The 15,339-nt window shown below is 46.0% G+C and overlaps 1 protein-coding gene across 6 annotated transcripts in view; it reads left to right on the top strand.

Moving 5' to 3' along the window:
• Nucleotides 1-14,308, top strand: part of Schip1 (schwannomin interacting protein 1) — a 609,573-nt gene extending 595,265 nt beyond the window's left edge. For all 6 annotated transcript variants that reach the window (XM_085835838.1, XM_021157273.3, XM_085835839.1 and 3 more), the window contains 5 exons: nt 4,212-4,329; nt 5,384-5,581; nt 6,369-6,492; nt 8,787-8,880; nt 13,653-14,308. In XM_085835838.1, the coding sequence (XP_085691964.1) occupies nt 4,212-4,329; nt 5,384-5,581; nt 6,369-6,492; nt 8,787-8,880; nt 13,653-13,704 (586 nt within the window). In that variant the 3' untranslated portion in view covers nt 13,705-14,308. The remainder of the gene's footprint in view (nt 1-4,211; nt 4,330-5,383; nt 5,582-6,368; nt 6,493-8,786; nt 8,881-13,652) is intronic.
• Nucleotides 14,309-15,339: the final 1,031 nt, after the last annotated feature.

Below are 15,339 nucleotides of genomic sequence, written 5' to 3'. Positions count from 1 at the left end.
CAGAGAGATAGGTCAGTGAGTTAGGATGCTTGCTGTGCAAGCGTGAGAACCCGAGTCGAGTTCAAGTCCCTAGGCTCCACACAAAAGTTGGGCATGTCAACAATGTCTCTAACCTCAGGATTGGAGGCATGAAGACAGGTAGATCCTGAAGTTCACTGGTCAGACAGCCTAGCCAAAACTTCAGGTTCAGTGAAAGACCCTGTCTTGAAAGAATAAAATGGATAGAGATAAGGAAAAATCTCCTCTGACCTACAAGTGTAGACTCATATAGTATGTGCGCGCGCGCACACACACACGTTAAATATTCATACATTGCCTAAGCCACATTCTCATTTCTAGAACTAGAAAACAAGAAGGAACTTTCAGAGCTGCCCTCAGACCAGATTTTAATCAGCCCAACCTAAGACCAAGGACACAAGCCTGATTTTTTTTTTTAAGATTCATTTATTTATTATATGTAAGTACACTGTAGCTGTCTTAAGACTCTCCAGAAGAGGGCATCAGATCTCATTACAGATGGTTGTGAGCCACCATGTGGTTGCTGGGGTTTGAACTCAGGACCTTCAGAAGTGCAGTCAGTGCTCTTAACCGCTGAGCCATCTCTCCAGGCCCCACAAGCCTGACATGATCTTTTCCACCTTCCTGGAAGTTACCAGCAAACTTGAAACCATGACGTTGCTTATGTCTGGCGAACACAAGTCTTGTCTCTACATTTTTTAAAAGAAATTGACTTTTTACCCCTTCAGCACTAGCAGTCAGATCCAGGACCTTGCTTGTCATAGGCCAGTGTTCTACCCCTGAGCTCTATGCCAATTCTTCAGCCTTTAGAGACAACAACTCCTTATGCAGCCCAGGATGGCCTCAACTCTCAACCTTCCTGCCTCTGTTTCCTGTGTGTGGGATTACGGGTGTCATTGCCTGAAGAAGAGCTATTTTGGGGTTTTGGTTTTGTTGGCTTACTGAGTTGTATACCATTGGCTATGCTTTGAGATCTCCTTTGGCAGCAATGAACATCCTGTGTCTGCCATCCTCCAAGCCCAACTAGAGACGATGCTCTTCTCACTCACTGTAAAACACACCTCTTGAATCTCCCCATTCATACCCTACCACTTAAGCAATCCACACCATCCCACAGGAGCCACTTCTGCTCATGCTGAAATGCTGAAAACTTATGTCTTCAACAAGTTCTGAGCCTCCTTCAGCAACCACCCTCTATCCAGACCCAGAGGGGATGCTTCTGTGTAGCTCTGCTGTGTGACATCTGTGTGGTCCATAAAAAAGAGATTCCAGGGCTAATCACCACCTAGACCTTCCAGAAGTCAAATCAACCAGCAAGACAGACTACCCGTGCCATTTTATTTTAATGCAAAGTTCTGCTAAATACTTAGAGAGATGTCTCAGACCAGAGTTCACACTCCAGCGCCTGATTCCAGTAGCCACTGGAATTCATTATCTCCAAAGGGGTCTGACACCCTCTTCTGGCTTCCACAAGCACTCATACTTGTGTGTGTGTGTGTGTGTGTGTGTGTGTGTGTGTCTGTATGTCTGTGTGTGTACACTCACATAGTCACAAACACACATAAACAAAATAAATTTCTTTTAAACCATCAAATGACCCCGAATGAGATGCTTTGAAATGATAGCTTCCATAAGCAAAATCTTTTATTTCACCTGGTGTTGGGCTCAAGAGACCAAGGAAGACTGAACTAAGCAGGATTTAAGTGAGGTAGCAAAAGGTCAGAGACCCAGGGAAGTGCACTTTTCAGAAATAAACTGTGCAGACAGCTGTGAATCTCACTGCCAGGCAGGAAGGCGAGCGTGGGATTATCTGTTCTTTGACTCCATGGCACAGAGGCCTTCAGAAGACCTGGTGGCCCCATCACCCTTCAGCCAGGCCTCTGCTTGGGGAAAGTGGTTGAGTTTCACCCAGAGCTGTCTTCCTCCTAAAATGTGATTAAAGGCTAAAGGCAAAGAAATCCCTCTCGAAATGGGAGCCCATTGAAGGTGTCTTTACTAAAACCCTTTCTTAATCAGCTATGATGTCCCATTGTCCCTATGAGCAGCTTTCTTACTGCTGTAAAGGAATTACAAGCCCTCCCCCCACCCCACCCACCCAAGCTTCATTCAGTTTCCCACCGGGCTACTATGCTACTAAGGTGGGGTGGGGGCTCTGAATCTGTACTGGAAGCATTCTTGAAGTCCCCCAGCTGTTAGAAGTTCCTTGTGGGTGGTTGGCCAGTTGGGGGCAGAGCTGTAGAATTTATAATCATTTTTTGCTCAGAATGATGATATTTGTCCGTGGGCATCTTTAACTCGAGTTTGGGATATTCTTCCTTGCTGGTTGTTTATGTTTTTATCTCCAGCAGCCAGATACTTCTTTGTGAGACTTTATTCATATCTAGGAAATGCTATATAATCCTCGACTCGAGTGAGATTCAAATGTGTCCCCAGACTGTCCTTGCTATCACCTTCCGAACCATAGATCTTGATTTTATTGTTAAAATTGCTTGATTCTACTTTTTAGACGAACTGCAGATATCAAAAATCTGCTAAACTCGACGTGTCTAGATCAAAGGGAAATCTGAACATACTAGATACCACAAGATACGTGAAGAAAATTTAAGGGAGGCAGGTCCCGGCACAACTGTAGGGCCAGCTGCTTACTAGTTACAGATGGCGTGAGTGAGTTGTCCTTCAGACAGCAGACTATCATGGGGTGGCTTTCAGTGTGGGAGCAGTGTTAGGGTATGGTCCCTTTAGAAAGTCACATCAGCTCTAGGAGTCTCTGTGTCTTTGCCCAGCTTCCAAAAAGTGCAGAAAGGAAGGTAGGTCACATGTACAGAGCACCCACCCCCATGCCAAGCTCCAAACAAACTCAGGGTTTGGAACCCGCTGTAAACCAGTCATCTCGGAACCTGTGGCCTGCTTCCTTGCAGCTCTGGGCCTGGCCTGTGTAGGGAAGGCTGGATAGACTTACTTCCTTTTTTTTTAAGGGAAAACTAAGCCGGAGCTTGTACAATTATAAAGTCTAGCAATAGGTGGCAGTACAAACCCATCTTAATCGCAGTGCTGAGGCTAAATGGGGTTAGCGGGAGCAAGTGTATCAGTCATGAGCAAGGCATGCAAAGCTTCTCCATCGTTAGGATAAAGACAACCAAACAATGTCAAGTATTAGATTAGATCCTTGCAGCAGGAATAACCTCAGAGCAAATTCGGTGTCCTTTGCTCCAAAGCGGGCTTAGAAATGCTCCCTATGGTCCCTTCTGGCACCCCACCCCCATACATACCTATACACACACAAGACTTACTTTCCCACAGAACTGGGATACTGGAGACACTGAGAATGACCAAATAGTACTGAGAAGATATGGTTCACCTTTAAAAGCTAGTTAAGACCAAGAGTGGAGCCCACCGTCTGGCCACGGTCATCGCCAGTGCTTGTCCTGTCTGACCCCAGAGCATCCTTTCTGTGGAGCTTCAGACTCCTGAATCCTGAGCTCCTGAGAGGAGTCTGTTCTCATGGTGCTGGGTGTGGGGGTCAGTCTGCAGAAGCGCATGCGTGCTGCGACTTCCAACACCCTGGGATTCCTTCTGCCTCTTGGGGTAAACAGACCTGTGGTGTCTTTGAGTGACAGAAGTTGCGCTTCCTCCGTTGGCTTTTGGCAACCGCTTTAAATAGAGGTTCCCTTTGAGTGTCCCTGTCTTCCTGGAGGGGAAGGAGACTTTCTTCATGGAGCCATAGTCTTGCGACACTGGTTCTTGTGAATTTGTTTGGGTTGTCCTTCTAAAGCAGAATTCGAAATAGCATCCCACCACGTTATTGGCTAAAGTCTGTTCATCTTGAGTGGCAGGACTGCAAACACAAAGCATCGTTCTGTATGGGCTAGCTCTGTGTTTGTTATCCACCGGGTGCTATAACATAGAATGTTAAGCAACAAACTGATGTGGGAAAAAGACCGGAATTCTGGGAGGCCCTCTGATAAACTTTTTAATTGCAGGAAAGAATTGGCTGAGGCAGAAGGATTGCCATCCCAGGCTACGTAGCAAAATCCTGTCCCAACAACAACAGAAGGAAATGTAGAATGATTTGGGTCACTAAGTTCTCCACATGAAGAGCACATAGAACTGTTTCATTAGTAACTCCGTTTAATCAGCTACAGTCAGGTAACAAATAGCTAAGTAGAATGACTGTCGCGCTTGTTTCCACCCAGACTACAGAGCGGGATGAACCTCCAGATATGCTTTGTCAATGACAGCGGCAGTGACAAGGACAGCGATGCAGATGACAGTAAGACCGAAACCAGCTTGGATACGCCCTTGTCCCCCATGGTAAGTCCACGTGGCCACCAGCTGAACCGTTCATTGCCTTGTCTTCTTTCCTGGCTGTTCAGTGTTTATTCTGTTGTGAATCTGCGGCAGCCGTTCTGGGAGGGGCTGGGGTTATGTGCTTCAGGAATTTGACAGTGGAGCTGCAGAGATGGCTCGGTGGTCAAGAGCACTGACTGCTCTTCTAGAGGTCCTGAGTTCAATTCCCAGCAACCACATGGTAGCTCACAACCATCTGTAATGGGATTGATGCTTTCTTCTGGTATGTCTGAAGAGAGCGACAGTGTACTCATGTACATAAAATAAATAAATCTTTAAAAAAAGAAAAAAGAATTTGACAATGACCACAAAATCAAAATCAGGATACAGTAAATACGGCTTATTAAAGTTGTTGACTATGAGAGAAATCACTTACTATTCTAGAGATTATAAAATGTAGCTGGGCATGGTGGTGTGTGCTTATAATCCCAGCACTTGGGGGTCGGTGGCAGGAGGATCACAAGTTTGAGGTCAGCCTAGGATACGTAGTGAGTTCAAAGCTGACTAGAGATAGATAAGGAATAGCTACCTTATCTATTCCTTACATAGAATGGAGCTATGTGTGGAAGAAGGAATCCTTTCTCATTGGGCTTCGAACTACAGGCTCAGCCTGTTCTCACATGTTCCAGAAGTCAAAAATAATCATGACTGCTGGCTATTGGGATGTTTTTCCCTCTGTGGTGTCTTTTCACCTTTGTTCTAATGACCAAGAGGTGTGTGTTGATCGGGCAAATGTTATTTGATGCCTGACCTCAGAGGACTATCTCAGACCGTGGCTCTGGGTTCCATAATTAAACATGGTCCTGTTATGCCTTTTACCGCTCTTCTATCCATGCTCAGAACAGAGTCGTTCTAAGTAGGCTCTTTTTGAGGTTTCTTGTGACCGATGGGCTCATTGAGATCAAGGTATTGCCACCAGGCCCCCACCTATGCGGAGAGAGGACTCTGTTGCTAGTGCCCCTCCCCAGTTGCATGGCAACTAGAGTGAAGCTTGAAGCTGCTCTTCCTTCCTTCACAGAGCAAGCAGAGTTCTTCCTATTCGGATAGAGACACTACTGAGGAGGAGTCTGAATCCCTGGATGACATGGACTTCCTCACAAGGCAAAAGAAGCTACAAGCTGAAGCCAAAATGGCCCTGGCCATGGCCAAACCAATGGCCAAAATGCAAGTAGAAGTGGAAAAACAGAACAGGAAAAAGTCTCCCGTCGCTGATCTTGTAAGCAGCAGAGGCTGGCATGCAAGCGGGCGTTTGGGGCTGAAGATGGGTTCTTTCCCAGAGTTATGCAAACTTGGGTTTCTCTGAGGCAGTTTGTCAGAAGCACCGGCAATTGAGAAAGAACAAAGTCCGTTTCCGTCTCCCTGTTACACTGAGAAACACAGGGGCAGCATTTCATAGAATTAAATGCTCGAGGGCCAGTGATTCAGATCTGTGTTCCTGCTCTAGCACAAGTAAAGGTTGCTATAGTTCTCTCCCACCTCTTTAAGGAGATGGTGGAATGTAATGAATTAGTGCCCTGGACTTAGCAGTCACGGTTAGCTCTGCCACTGGCCTGCTGCAGGGATCCGACAAGAGGTTCGCATGCCAGTTTTCACGTGTGCGCTGTGGATAACAGCACCTGGGTGGGAGTATGATTGTCGAAGACACAGTGAGGAAGGCATCCAGGGCACCTTACCTGGCACTGGTGTCATGGTATAGAGTAGTAAGCAGTAGCTGATACTGTTAATTTTTTCCCTGTTATTCCTATTACGTTTCCCACAACTAGTGTCAGAGACCAACCGAAAGCCTGGCACTCGGACAGCATATCATCTGGTATATGGAGGGCATCGTAGGAAATGGGTGTTAGATATGAGGCCACCCTTGGGACACTCGGGGGGCTGGGAAAGCTTTTAGGCTCAAACCTGGGTGGAAGTGGGTGGGTGAGACAGGGTCTGTAAGAGCAGACTGGCTCTTCCCTGGGTCTTTGACACTCGGCTCACCCCTCCGCTGCCCCTTGTGTCTCCAGCTCCCACACATGCCTCACATAAGCGAATGTTTGATGAAAAGAAGCTTAAAGCCCACCGACCTGAGAGACATGACTATCGGGCAGCTACAAGTGATCGTCAATGACCTCCACTCCCAGATTGAAAGTAAGTGGGGGATCTGCTTGGAAGTAGGCGCGAGGTGGACAGTGGTGAGCGGCGAGGCTGCCTGGGTGTTCATTGCTTCTGTTCTGTGTTTTCACTGGACTGTCTGTGTGTTTTCAAGATCAAGACAATCACAGAACCCTTTTATTGGTTTTTTTTTCTTTCTTTTTTCTTTTTCTTTTCTTCTTTAAACTATAAAATGTCAGAAGCTTTCAGGACTGTTCAAGGTTCACCATGGTTACCAGTCCTTTTAAATTTGCTGGCTCCTAGCACAGGCCATGTATTTAACTTGCATCTGTTTCTAGAACAAACTTCCATAGCTGCAAGCTTTGCCCAACCATCCTTCCCACCTCACGTAGGTACACATTTGTTTTAGCTGCCGTCATCATCATACATCAAATGAGACTTTTTTTTTTAAGCTGATAAATGTCTGTTTACAAATATGGAAAAATTACAAAGCTCTCCTCTCTCGGTATAAAGGGATTCAACAGATGCATCCAGAGAGGGTAGGGAGCTGGTGGGGATGGTGCTCACTGGAAGTCATTTGTCACAAAGAGAGCAGGCAGTGATTGGCCCAGTGAAAGATGGTGTCCCTGTGGGGCATCGTGGTCAGCCAGGTGATGTCATCAGCCCCCAGATGAGATGGTGTGTGGGTGTGTGTGATGCCTGTAAAATGGTCCTGTAGACTCGAAGAAGATGATTCCAGCTGGTCATTGTTGAGGCCAAGAGGGTCTGTGAGGAGTCACTAAGATGTCGCTGTTGTTATGTGAGTTCCACGTTTTCCTTCATAGAAAGTTTAAAGCTTACTCTGGATCTGGGGAAGACACAAATACAAACCTCCTGAGCACTGAGAGTAATGCGCGGGCAGACACTGTTGAGCAGCGTGGAGAAGGCCACCCAGGAGCGAGGGAAAAAGATCATTTTTTCCCCACTAGATCTAAATAAAAACTGGGCTGCTTAGGTATCAATGCTTTACAATCAAGCATTTTGGAATTTTAAATTTTGTTTTATTTGTTTTGTTTTTCGAAACATGCTTTCTCTGTGTAGCCCTGGCTGTCTTGGAACTCACTCTGTAAACAAGGCGGAGAACTCAGAGATCTGCTCGCCCCTCCCCCTGCCCCCTCCCTCCTCCCCTCCCCCTCCCTCCTCCCCCCTCCCCCCTCGCCCCTGCCCTCCCAAGTCCTGGGATGAAAGGTGCATTGCACCCCCGCCTGGCTTGAGGGTTTTGTTTTTAAACCTTAGACTCACGGGACATAAAATGACTTGAATTCTGTTTTAATCACTAGGCTTGATAGTCATGCAAGGGCTGAGAAGCATGACGTATCTTACCTCCGCGACAGCTTCTCCTAGACTGTTAAGGAATACCATTACTTTCTCGTGCTTTTTAGGGGCATGTAGAGTTTTAGAGCTCTGTGTGTGATTTTTGTCCCCATTTGAGTTGCAAACTCTTCTGAACTGAAGGCATGGAGGTCTCGTTTGAAGTCAGAATCTCTGAATACATGTCCAAGGGGCCCACTTCTGTCTCTTGTCTTTTAGCTCTTTTCAGATCTTTTCAGCTGTTCGCCCCCTGTGTGTGCACATATAACTGCGATAGCTCTTAGCTTCTCGGAAGGGAAACCTAAGAGCCGGCTCCTTGCCTGTGCCTGAGCCACGCTGACCCAGCCCACTAGTATCAGGAGAGCTAGAAAGACTTCTGTCTTCATTCGCATAGTTTTCGGCTGTAAGGGCAAGGGGGAGTATTCTCCTTGCACCGCTTTCCAGCTGTCTTTCTTCATCTTACACATCTTCCCACACGACAAAGCTAAATATTTCTTTTTGTCAGAATCTTCTTAATTTAACAAACAGGCTATGTTGCTCCAATGGGTGTTTCACCTGCACATATAAGAAGCTGATATAAGAGTCCGATAGAATTAGGATCCCCAGAAACCCATGTAAATTCTGGGTGGGTGTGGTGGCTCACCTGTAATCCTCCCTCCGAAGGTCCAAACAGCAGGTCCCTAGAGTGAAGTGAGGTGAGCGGGTTTGATTACAAGGTGGGTTTAATTTCAGTGTGGAAGAGCAATTGAAGATTATTCCCAACAAGGGCATCTGCGTGTATAATTGCCCACCCATACATATAAAAATCATACATATTCATGCATGTAAATCACACGCATGTGCGAAACATTGAGAAAGAAAAGATTCTTTCCTATGATCTTTAACTGCTTATATGTATACTTTAGTGTCTGTGAACATGCATTATGTTCTGATTTGAGTGTGGCATGATCGGATTTTTAACCTTCCCTTTTTCGCCCCAGGTTTGAATGAAGAGTTGGTCCAGCTGCTCCTCATTCGAGATGAGCTGCACACAGAACAAGATGCCATGCTGGTGGACATTGAAGACTTGACTAGGTCAGTCTGCCTTCCCTTTTCCAAAGGAGAAAAGAAGCCTTGGGTAGTCTGAACTTGGGAGACAAGGGCAAGAATGAGCTCTTGAGACTCCATCCTTTACGTTTGTACCTAACTCACCAAACAGCTATTGATATTTGCTATTTAGAAGAGAGGAAAAAGGCCCAAAATCCTCTCTAGAAAATGCATTATTTTTAGTCTGGGGGGGGCAAGGGGGAGGGTATGCTTGTGCTCTGGCATGCACGCGGAGGTCAGAGGACAACCTTGAGTGTCTGCCCGGTCTTCCTCTTTGTTTGAGATAGGATCGCTTGTTTTCTATCAGGCTTCCAGGGAGTCTCCTATCTCCAGCTCCACCACACAGTAGCTGTACACAGTACAGTCCTGGGGCTGTAGAGCATGCCACAGTATTCAGCTTTCTGTGATGTTCTCGTTGCATTTCTGTTGCTGCAATAATTAGTATGATGGAAGAAGTAACTTAGGGGAAGAAAGGGTTTATTTCATCCTACAGGTTATACTGCATCATTGAAGGAAGTCAGGGTAGGAACTCTAAGGAAGAAATCATGGAGGAGTGCTGTTTGCTGCCTCATTCACTGTCCAGTTCACTAAAGATCATGCTCAGCTAGCTTCTCCTTACAATGCAGGACCACTTGCCCAGGGAATGGTATCGCCCATGGTGAGCCGGGCCCTCCTGAATCGATTAAAATGAAGACAATCTCCCAACTGACAGGTTCCTTGACAGTCTGATCATGGCAATTTCTCTTTCAAAGCTTTCTTCTCTGTTAACTCCAATATGTATTATGTTGACAATTAAAAGTAGCAAGGAAGACTCTCGTATTCCCACTTTCAAAACAAGCTCTTTCCTCACTAAGCTATCTTCCAGCCCAGAAAGGGTGATAACTGTCAGTCTATGAGGACTTCTTACGCTTTCCTCTAAATCAGGGCAACATTTCCAGCCCAGAAGGACTTCATCCAGCAAAACTGTTACCCCCAAAATGGCTGGCCCTCATTCATTCCATTCTGTTGTCTCCAGTGCAGGAATAGCCATGTGGTTGGTACCACAAAGAGACACCAGCTGTTAAGTGGGCCATCTCTTGATCATTACTGCCATGCTTGGAAGGGAGGGATGCTGGCATCTTTCCACAGCCCCAGTGGCACCCAATTGTTCTTATCATCTCCCACACTGAGATCTTAGTGTCAAGCTGGATGTGGATCCAGATGCCTTGCAGGCTAGAGTAATGAATCAGGCTCGTGCTGGTCAGGGTATCCCACTTCTTAGTAGCTTCTATCATAGTAAAGCCCATCGTATGTATGTATGTATAGAGGATATATATATGAATAGATAGATAGATAGATAGATAGATAGATAGATAGATAGATAGATAGATATGGGGTATGTATGGGTAGGGTGTGTGTGTGTGTGTGTGTGTCAGCACTTGCATGTGAAAGTCCCAAATTGATGATAAGTGTCATGCTTGTTCTCTGTCCTACCTCTATGGCTCATCTAGCTAACCAGTTTGCTCTGAGGACCCTCTTCTCTTGCCTTCTGAGGCTGTAACTATAGGCAGGTCTCCGTACCTACTTGTCATACACATGGATTCTGGGATCCACACTCCAGTCCTCACACTTGTATGGCAAGTGCTTTAACCACTGAGCTTTCTCCCTGGGTCCTTGTTTTGTATGCATTGAATTATCTTATCTTATCCCTCATCTGAGAAAGGAGAGAAGGATGCCCCATAAGCTGAGGATATTTGCCAGCAGCAGAATTATTACAGTAACACTCAAATAATACCATTGTCACCTGGAGACAAGTTGGGGCATTGCCCCATCAGCAGCTGTAAAGCACCCCATTTTGTTACCCCAGAATCCAAGAGTCTCCAAATCAAAAGGATAAAATCAGCAGGGAAGCAGACAGCCAGGCCCCATAGTTCACAGAAGAAGTCTGCAGTCTTCCATGGCTCCCGTCTGCCTATGGTAGCAGAAACCTTCCCCCACCCCTGGCTGGTGCTGGCATTCCTTGCTGAGAGGGACACTGAGGGACTCCTACCCATGTCTCAAGGTGATAGGCTGCATATTAGTTTCTCTGTGGGCCTGCTGATATAGAGGGGTGGTTTGGGAGACAGGGCAAGCAGGACCATAAGGTCAGAAGCTTGGAGACAGTAGAGGAAGCTTTTCAATTGGAGCAGTCCTAGAATAGGCAGAGGCATGGTGCTCCCTTGAAACCCTTTTTCAGATGGAGGGAGCGACCCATCCTTCTGTTCATGCTGGGGGTGGGGGACTGTGCATGGGGACAGAGGAGAGCCAGAAGGTGCCCAGCCATTCCCAGTGGTGTCACCACAGAGACTCCTGGGAAGTTTGGGTCTACAGTTTCCTCTACCTGTTCTACCCTCACCGTTATAGATGTCAGTTTACAATCCACTCAGTTCGAGTTTGACTCCTCACTGAAAGTACCTACGGATGTTTATAAACCACAGATGCCTGGGTCCCACCTGGAGAGATTCTGATTTAATTGTTCTTGGACTAGACTAGGAATCAGGCTTTTTTAAAGTTTCCAGGTGATTTGAAAATCACTTGTACGTCTCTTAAGAGACATTCTCTCTGCCCGTCCCCTGGAGCTTACTTTTTGGTCATTATTCTCCCCTTTTGTGTGGGATTGCCAGAACGGACCAACTACTAGCTAACTCTGATCAACAGTTATGACTTTGGAAGGCTTTATTCTAAAAGACCATCCCTGGGGAGTTGCCCCAACACATTCCATGCTACTGTTTCCCACCCATGGCCAGCCACGTGCTGGGTGCCAGGGTGCTACCAGCTGTGAAGGTGACAATTCCAGCTTATCTCCCTCCTCTGAGTCCTGGCCACAGCCTGGCCTCTGAAGAGCTTTATCACAGTCGTATAGGTCTGCTGTTTCTCCCCGGTGGTGATGGACCCCCTATCCTGAGAGCAGAGATCACACCACTTGAATCCTCCCTTATGTTTTAGATTCTAGCACTAAGCCTTCCAGGTACACAATAGGTCGTCAGCAATGATTATATATATATATATATATATATATATATATATATATATAGAGAGAGAGAGAGAGAGAGAGAGAGAGGGTCATTTTGCAGGGCTTGAATGATATACATCTTACATCTTACAAAGGACTTTAATGTAAAGATGATTAATGGGAAGTTTTATGGAAATCCTTTCCCTCTTAAGATTTTAATGAAATCCCTCTTATGTGTGTCTCAAAAGAAAACATTGATTTTAATATTTTCCAAAGCTGTTTATTGCCACTTTTTCTTGCCTTTGCAGGAAGTCTCTTGATGCATGTACTGGTGTGTACAATTGTGTAGAGCTACATTAAAGAAAACACTGTAAGAGCTATAATTCAGTTAGCTACAGTGAACCTCCCATTACAGGGCATCAGAACATTTCTTGAATTGAATTTGCTTGAGATGCTCGCAGATTGCTCTATGAAAATGGTCCATAGCTCTTTAGACCCATCAACGGGGCCATGGTCTGGTGTGTTGGAGGAGGGGCCAATAACAGCATTTCTCTGGGCTCCTTGATTGCCAAATAGACATTGCCATTTGTTCCAGAGTTTCTGCATGTGGCAAGGATGCTGCGGTCACGTGCCCGATTTTTGAAACTGCTCGTGGTTAGTCTTCTCTGCACCATGGCTAGGAGACTTTCTACATGAAACCGGGCCTTAAGCTTGGCGTCACCAGCTCGCTCCCCACATCCAGACAGTACACATCTTGTCCCCAACCCTCGATGACAGCCAGAAACCACAGCCTTAGCCTCTCACAAGATTTGTCATTTCCTAAAATCATCCTTCCAAACCGTTAGCTTTTGCAGCCCACAGATCTTACAGGCTTTTGGGTTGTGTCTGTTTGCAGGGTTGGGAGGAGGGAAGGGAGGGGGTCATGCCAAGAACTTGGCCATTCTCCCCTCCTGTCCCCTCCACCTAGCTTCTGGATTGTCCAAGTTTTGCATCATACCCTGCTTGGCCCTTTCACTGTTGTGTTGACACCTTAGGATTATCTGGGGGTGGGGGACTTATGCTGGACAGGAAAACTTCATGTCCACAGAGAGCTTTGCATCATGTGTTTGACGTAAGCTTTCGTAAGAGCAAATTAGATGGACAGCTGCGGGTTTCCATCAGCCTTAGTTAATGCCCCAATCTACGTGTGTTAAAACAGTCGCTCAGTCCACCCTCAGCCACTCATTCTCGAAACCTGATCTTGACTTGTTTGTTTTACCCCTTTGGTTCCTGCAGAGCTGGGGCATCCTACATGTTGGGCGAGTGCACTACATTGAGCAGCCGCACCTTTAATGTTTGTTTCCCGTCTGTGTCTTCCTCATTTGCCAGTTTGCGCCCTTCCTGGCCACATTCACTGGAATACTCCCTAGAAAGACCCCAGCCTTTTTGAGCCCTGGGTGCCGTGCACAGCATGTAGAAACCACATTTTAACTCTTCACTGATGCAGACATTCCAGCCTCTCACCTCTTAGCACCTTTTAAACACAATACTTTGCTTCTTCACAGTAGTAATATCTGTCAGCCTCAGATTAATCCTGCGATTGACAAAATCAAGGACTCATGATCACCTAAAGCTTGAATAGCGCATTGAGCTTAAAGGAAGCACTCTTCCCCGACTCGCGTATGTCTCATCCCGACTCTTGGTGTGCAGGCTGCTGTAGCTGTCTTTGGTTTGGAGGGTGTTGGTTGGAAGGCAGTCTGGCTGGGTCTTTCTCCTCAGTGCTGAGTGATTTGTATCTTTGATTTTGCAGACACGCTGAGAGTCAGCAGAAGCACATGGCTGAGAAAATGCCGGCGAAGTGAAAGAGAGCCATCCACCAGAGGACAAGCTAGAATTTATTTTGCTTCTGTGGTCGTAAAAATTGCTGTTGCTAAAGGTGGCTCCGAAACAGACATCAGTGTTAGTCATTGGTAACGTCCGAGCTTACTGTCCCGTGACTGGCCTTCGCTTCTTAATTTATTTTAATTTCTTTCTCTCCTTTCTTTTTCTTTTTTTTTTTTAACTCTCGCCACTTACTATCAGGCCTTTTAATAAAATATTGTTACAAGAACTGTACAGTACTTAAACCACCAACAACCGTGGATAAGCAGAGGGTAGTTTTGACTTTGTTTTTGTTTAGAGACTTTAAGTTGGAGCAGTATTTTACCATTGACTGTTTCATTCTTCACTGTAGCTTTGAAGAGGAACTGTAAATGACGGTGCTATACAAGTCAAAATACATGCCTGCCTCGTAGTGAAGTCGTAGCTCTCCATACTACGTATATTTTAATCAGTTTTCAACATTTTGTGAATGTTGACTACCTGAGGTTTATTCTTAGATGTGCTATTAACATTCTGTCGGATCCACATGGTTCCTTGGGAGTTTTATGTATAAATATGTAAAATAAAAATTAAAACTTTGTTTCATATGATACGTCCTTTTGCTCACTAACAAGCACTGGCTGTGTCTCCTTTGCCCTTGTCCCTTGGGGGAATCCCCAGCAGACAGTGAGAACTGCCAGTTGCTCCAAAGAAAGCTCCAAGGTAAGAAAGAATAAGACATCGGTTACATCAGGGCCAGCGTTTCTGGGATGGACTAACGCAACCCATCTGGAGCGGTGCCTCTCTTTAATACCTATTCCTCTTGGTAGGCCCTCAGATGGTGTCAATGTTCCATTTAACAAATTTACTCCATGAACAAATGGTGCTTGCACTTTTCTTGTGGACCCCAGAGCCTGACGTGGCAGAGTAGCTGTGATTTCCTACACGAGACCCTCACATGACTGGGCCCACTGGCATCCTCTCCTCAAAGATGGGAGGGCTCACAGAGCCCACGAGGTTCTCTTCCTGGGATACGTGAACAGTTAACAATGGCTGAGGGTCAGAAGGACTCTCCTTGGGTGTGTAGCATCGGCAAACCACCCATGCTCCTTAGTGTGACTAATTCAGCTCACATCAAGTTAGATGTGTGTGGAATCATTTTGGTTGGTCTGACATTGGTGCCCCATCTGAAGTAGAGTTAGCCATTCATTCAGGCTCCACAGGAAAACTAACACAACATATTTTTACTGTGTTTCTAAAGCTATTTTTTGCCATTTGTAATTTTTGAAGCACTTTTACTGGTATCAAAAATGTACACAGCTCTAAAGAAGATTGTAAACTGTTCTCCAGTAGGTAGAGAGATTCACTCAGCTGGTGTGCAGATGATTAGAGACTCACTCAGTTAGCTGGTGTGCACAGACCAATAGGTAGAGAGACACACTCAGTTAGCTGGTGTGCACAGACAATTAGAAACCCACCAACTATAAGAGATGAGCAGTTCAACAGCCCAGCTCCGCCCCTAGCTCACTTGGCTTCTCTGTGTAGTCCACGGTACAGGCAAGACTTTAGAAACCAGTATCCCATCCCCCTTTCTCAGAAGTACTTGACCATTGTAAGTCACTGAAGGAGTTGCCACA

Source organism: Mus caroli, unplaced genomic scaffold, assembly GCF_978045245.1.
Source record: "Mus caroli unplaced genomic scaffold, Mus_caroli_1 scaffold_3, whole genome shotgun sequence".
Taxonomy (NCBI): Eukaryota; Metazoa; Chordata; class Mammalia; order Rodentia; family Muridae; genus Mus; species Mus caroli.
Note: the sequence above shows the minus strand (reverse complement) of the source record. Positions and strands in the feature narration are given on the sequence as shown.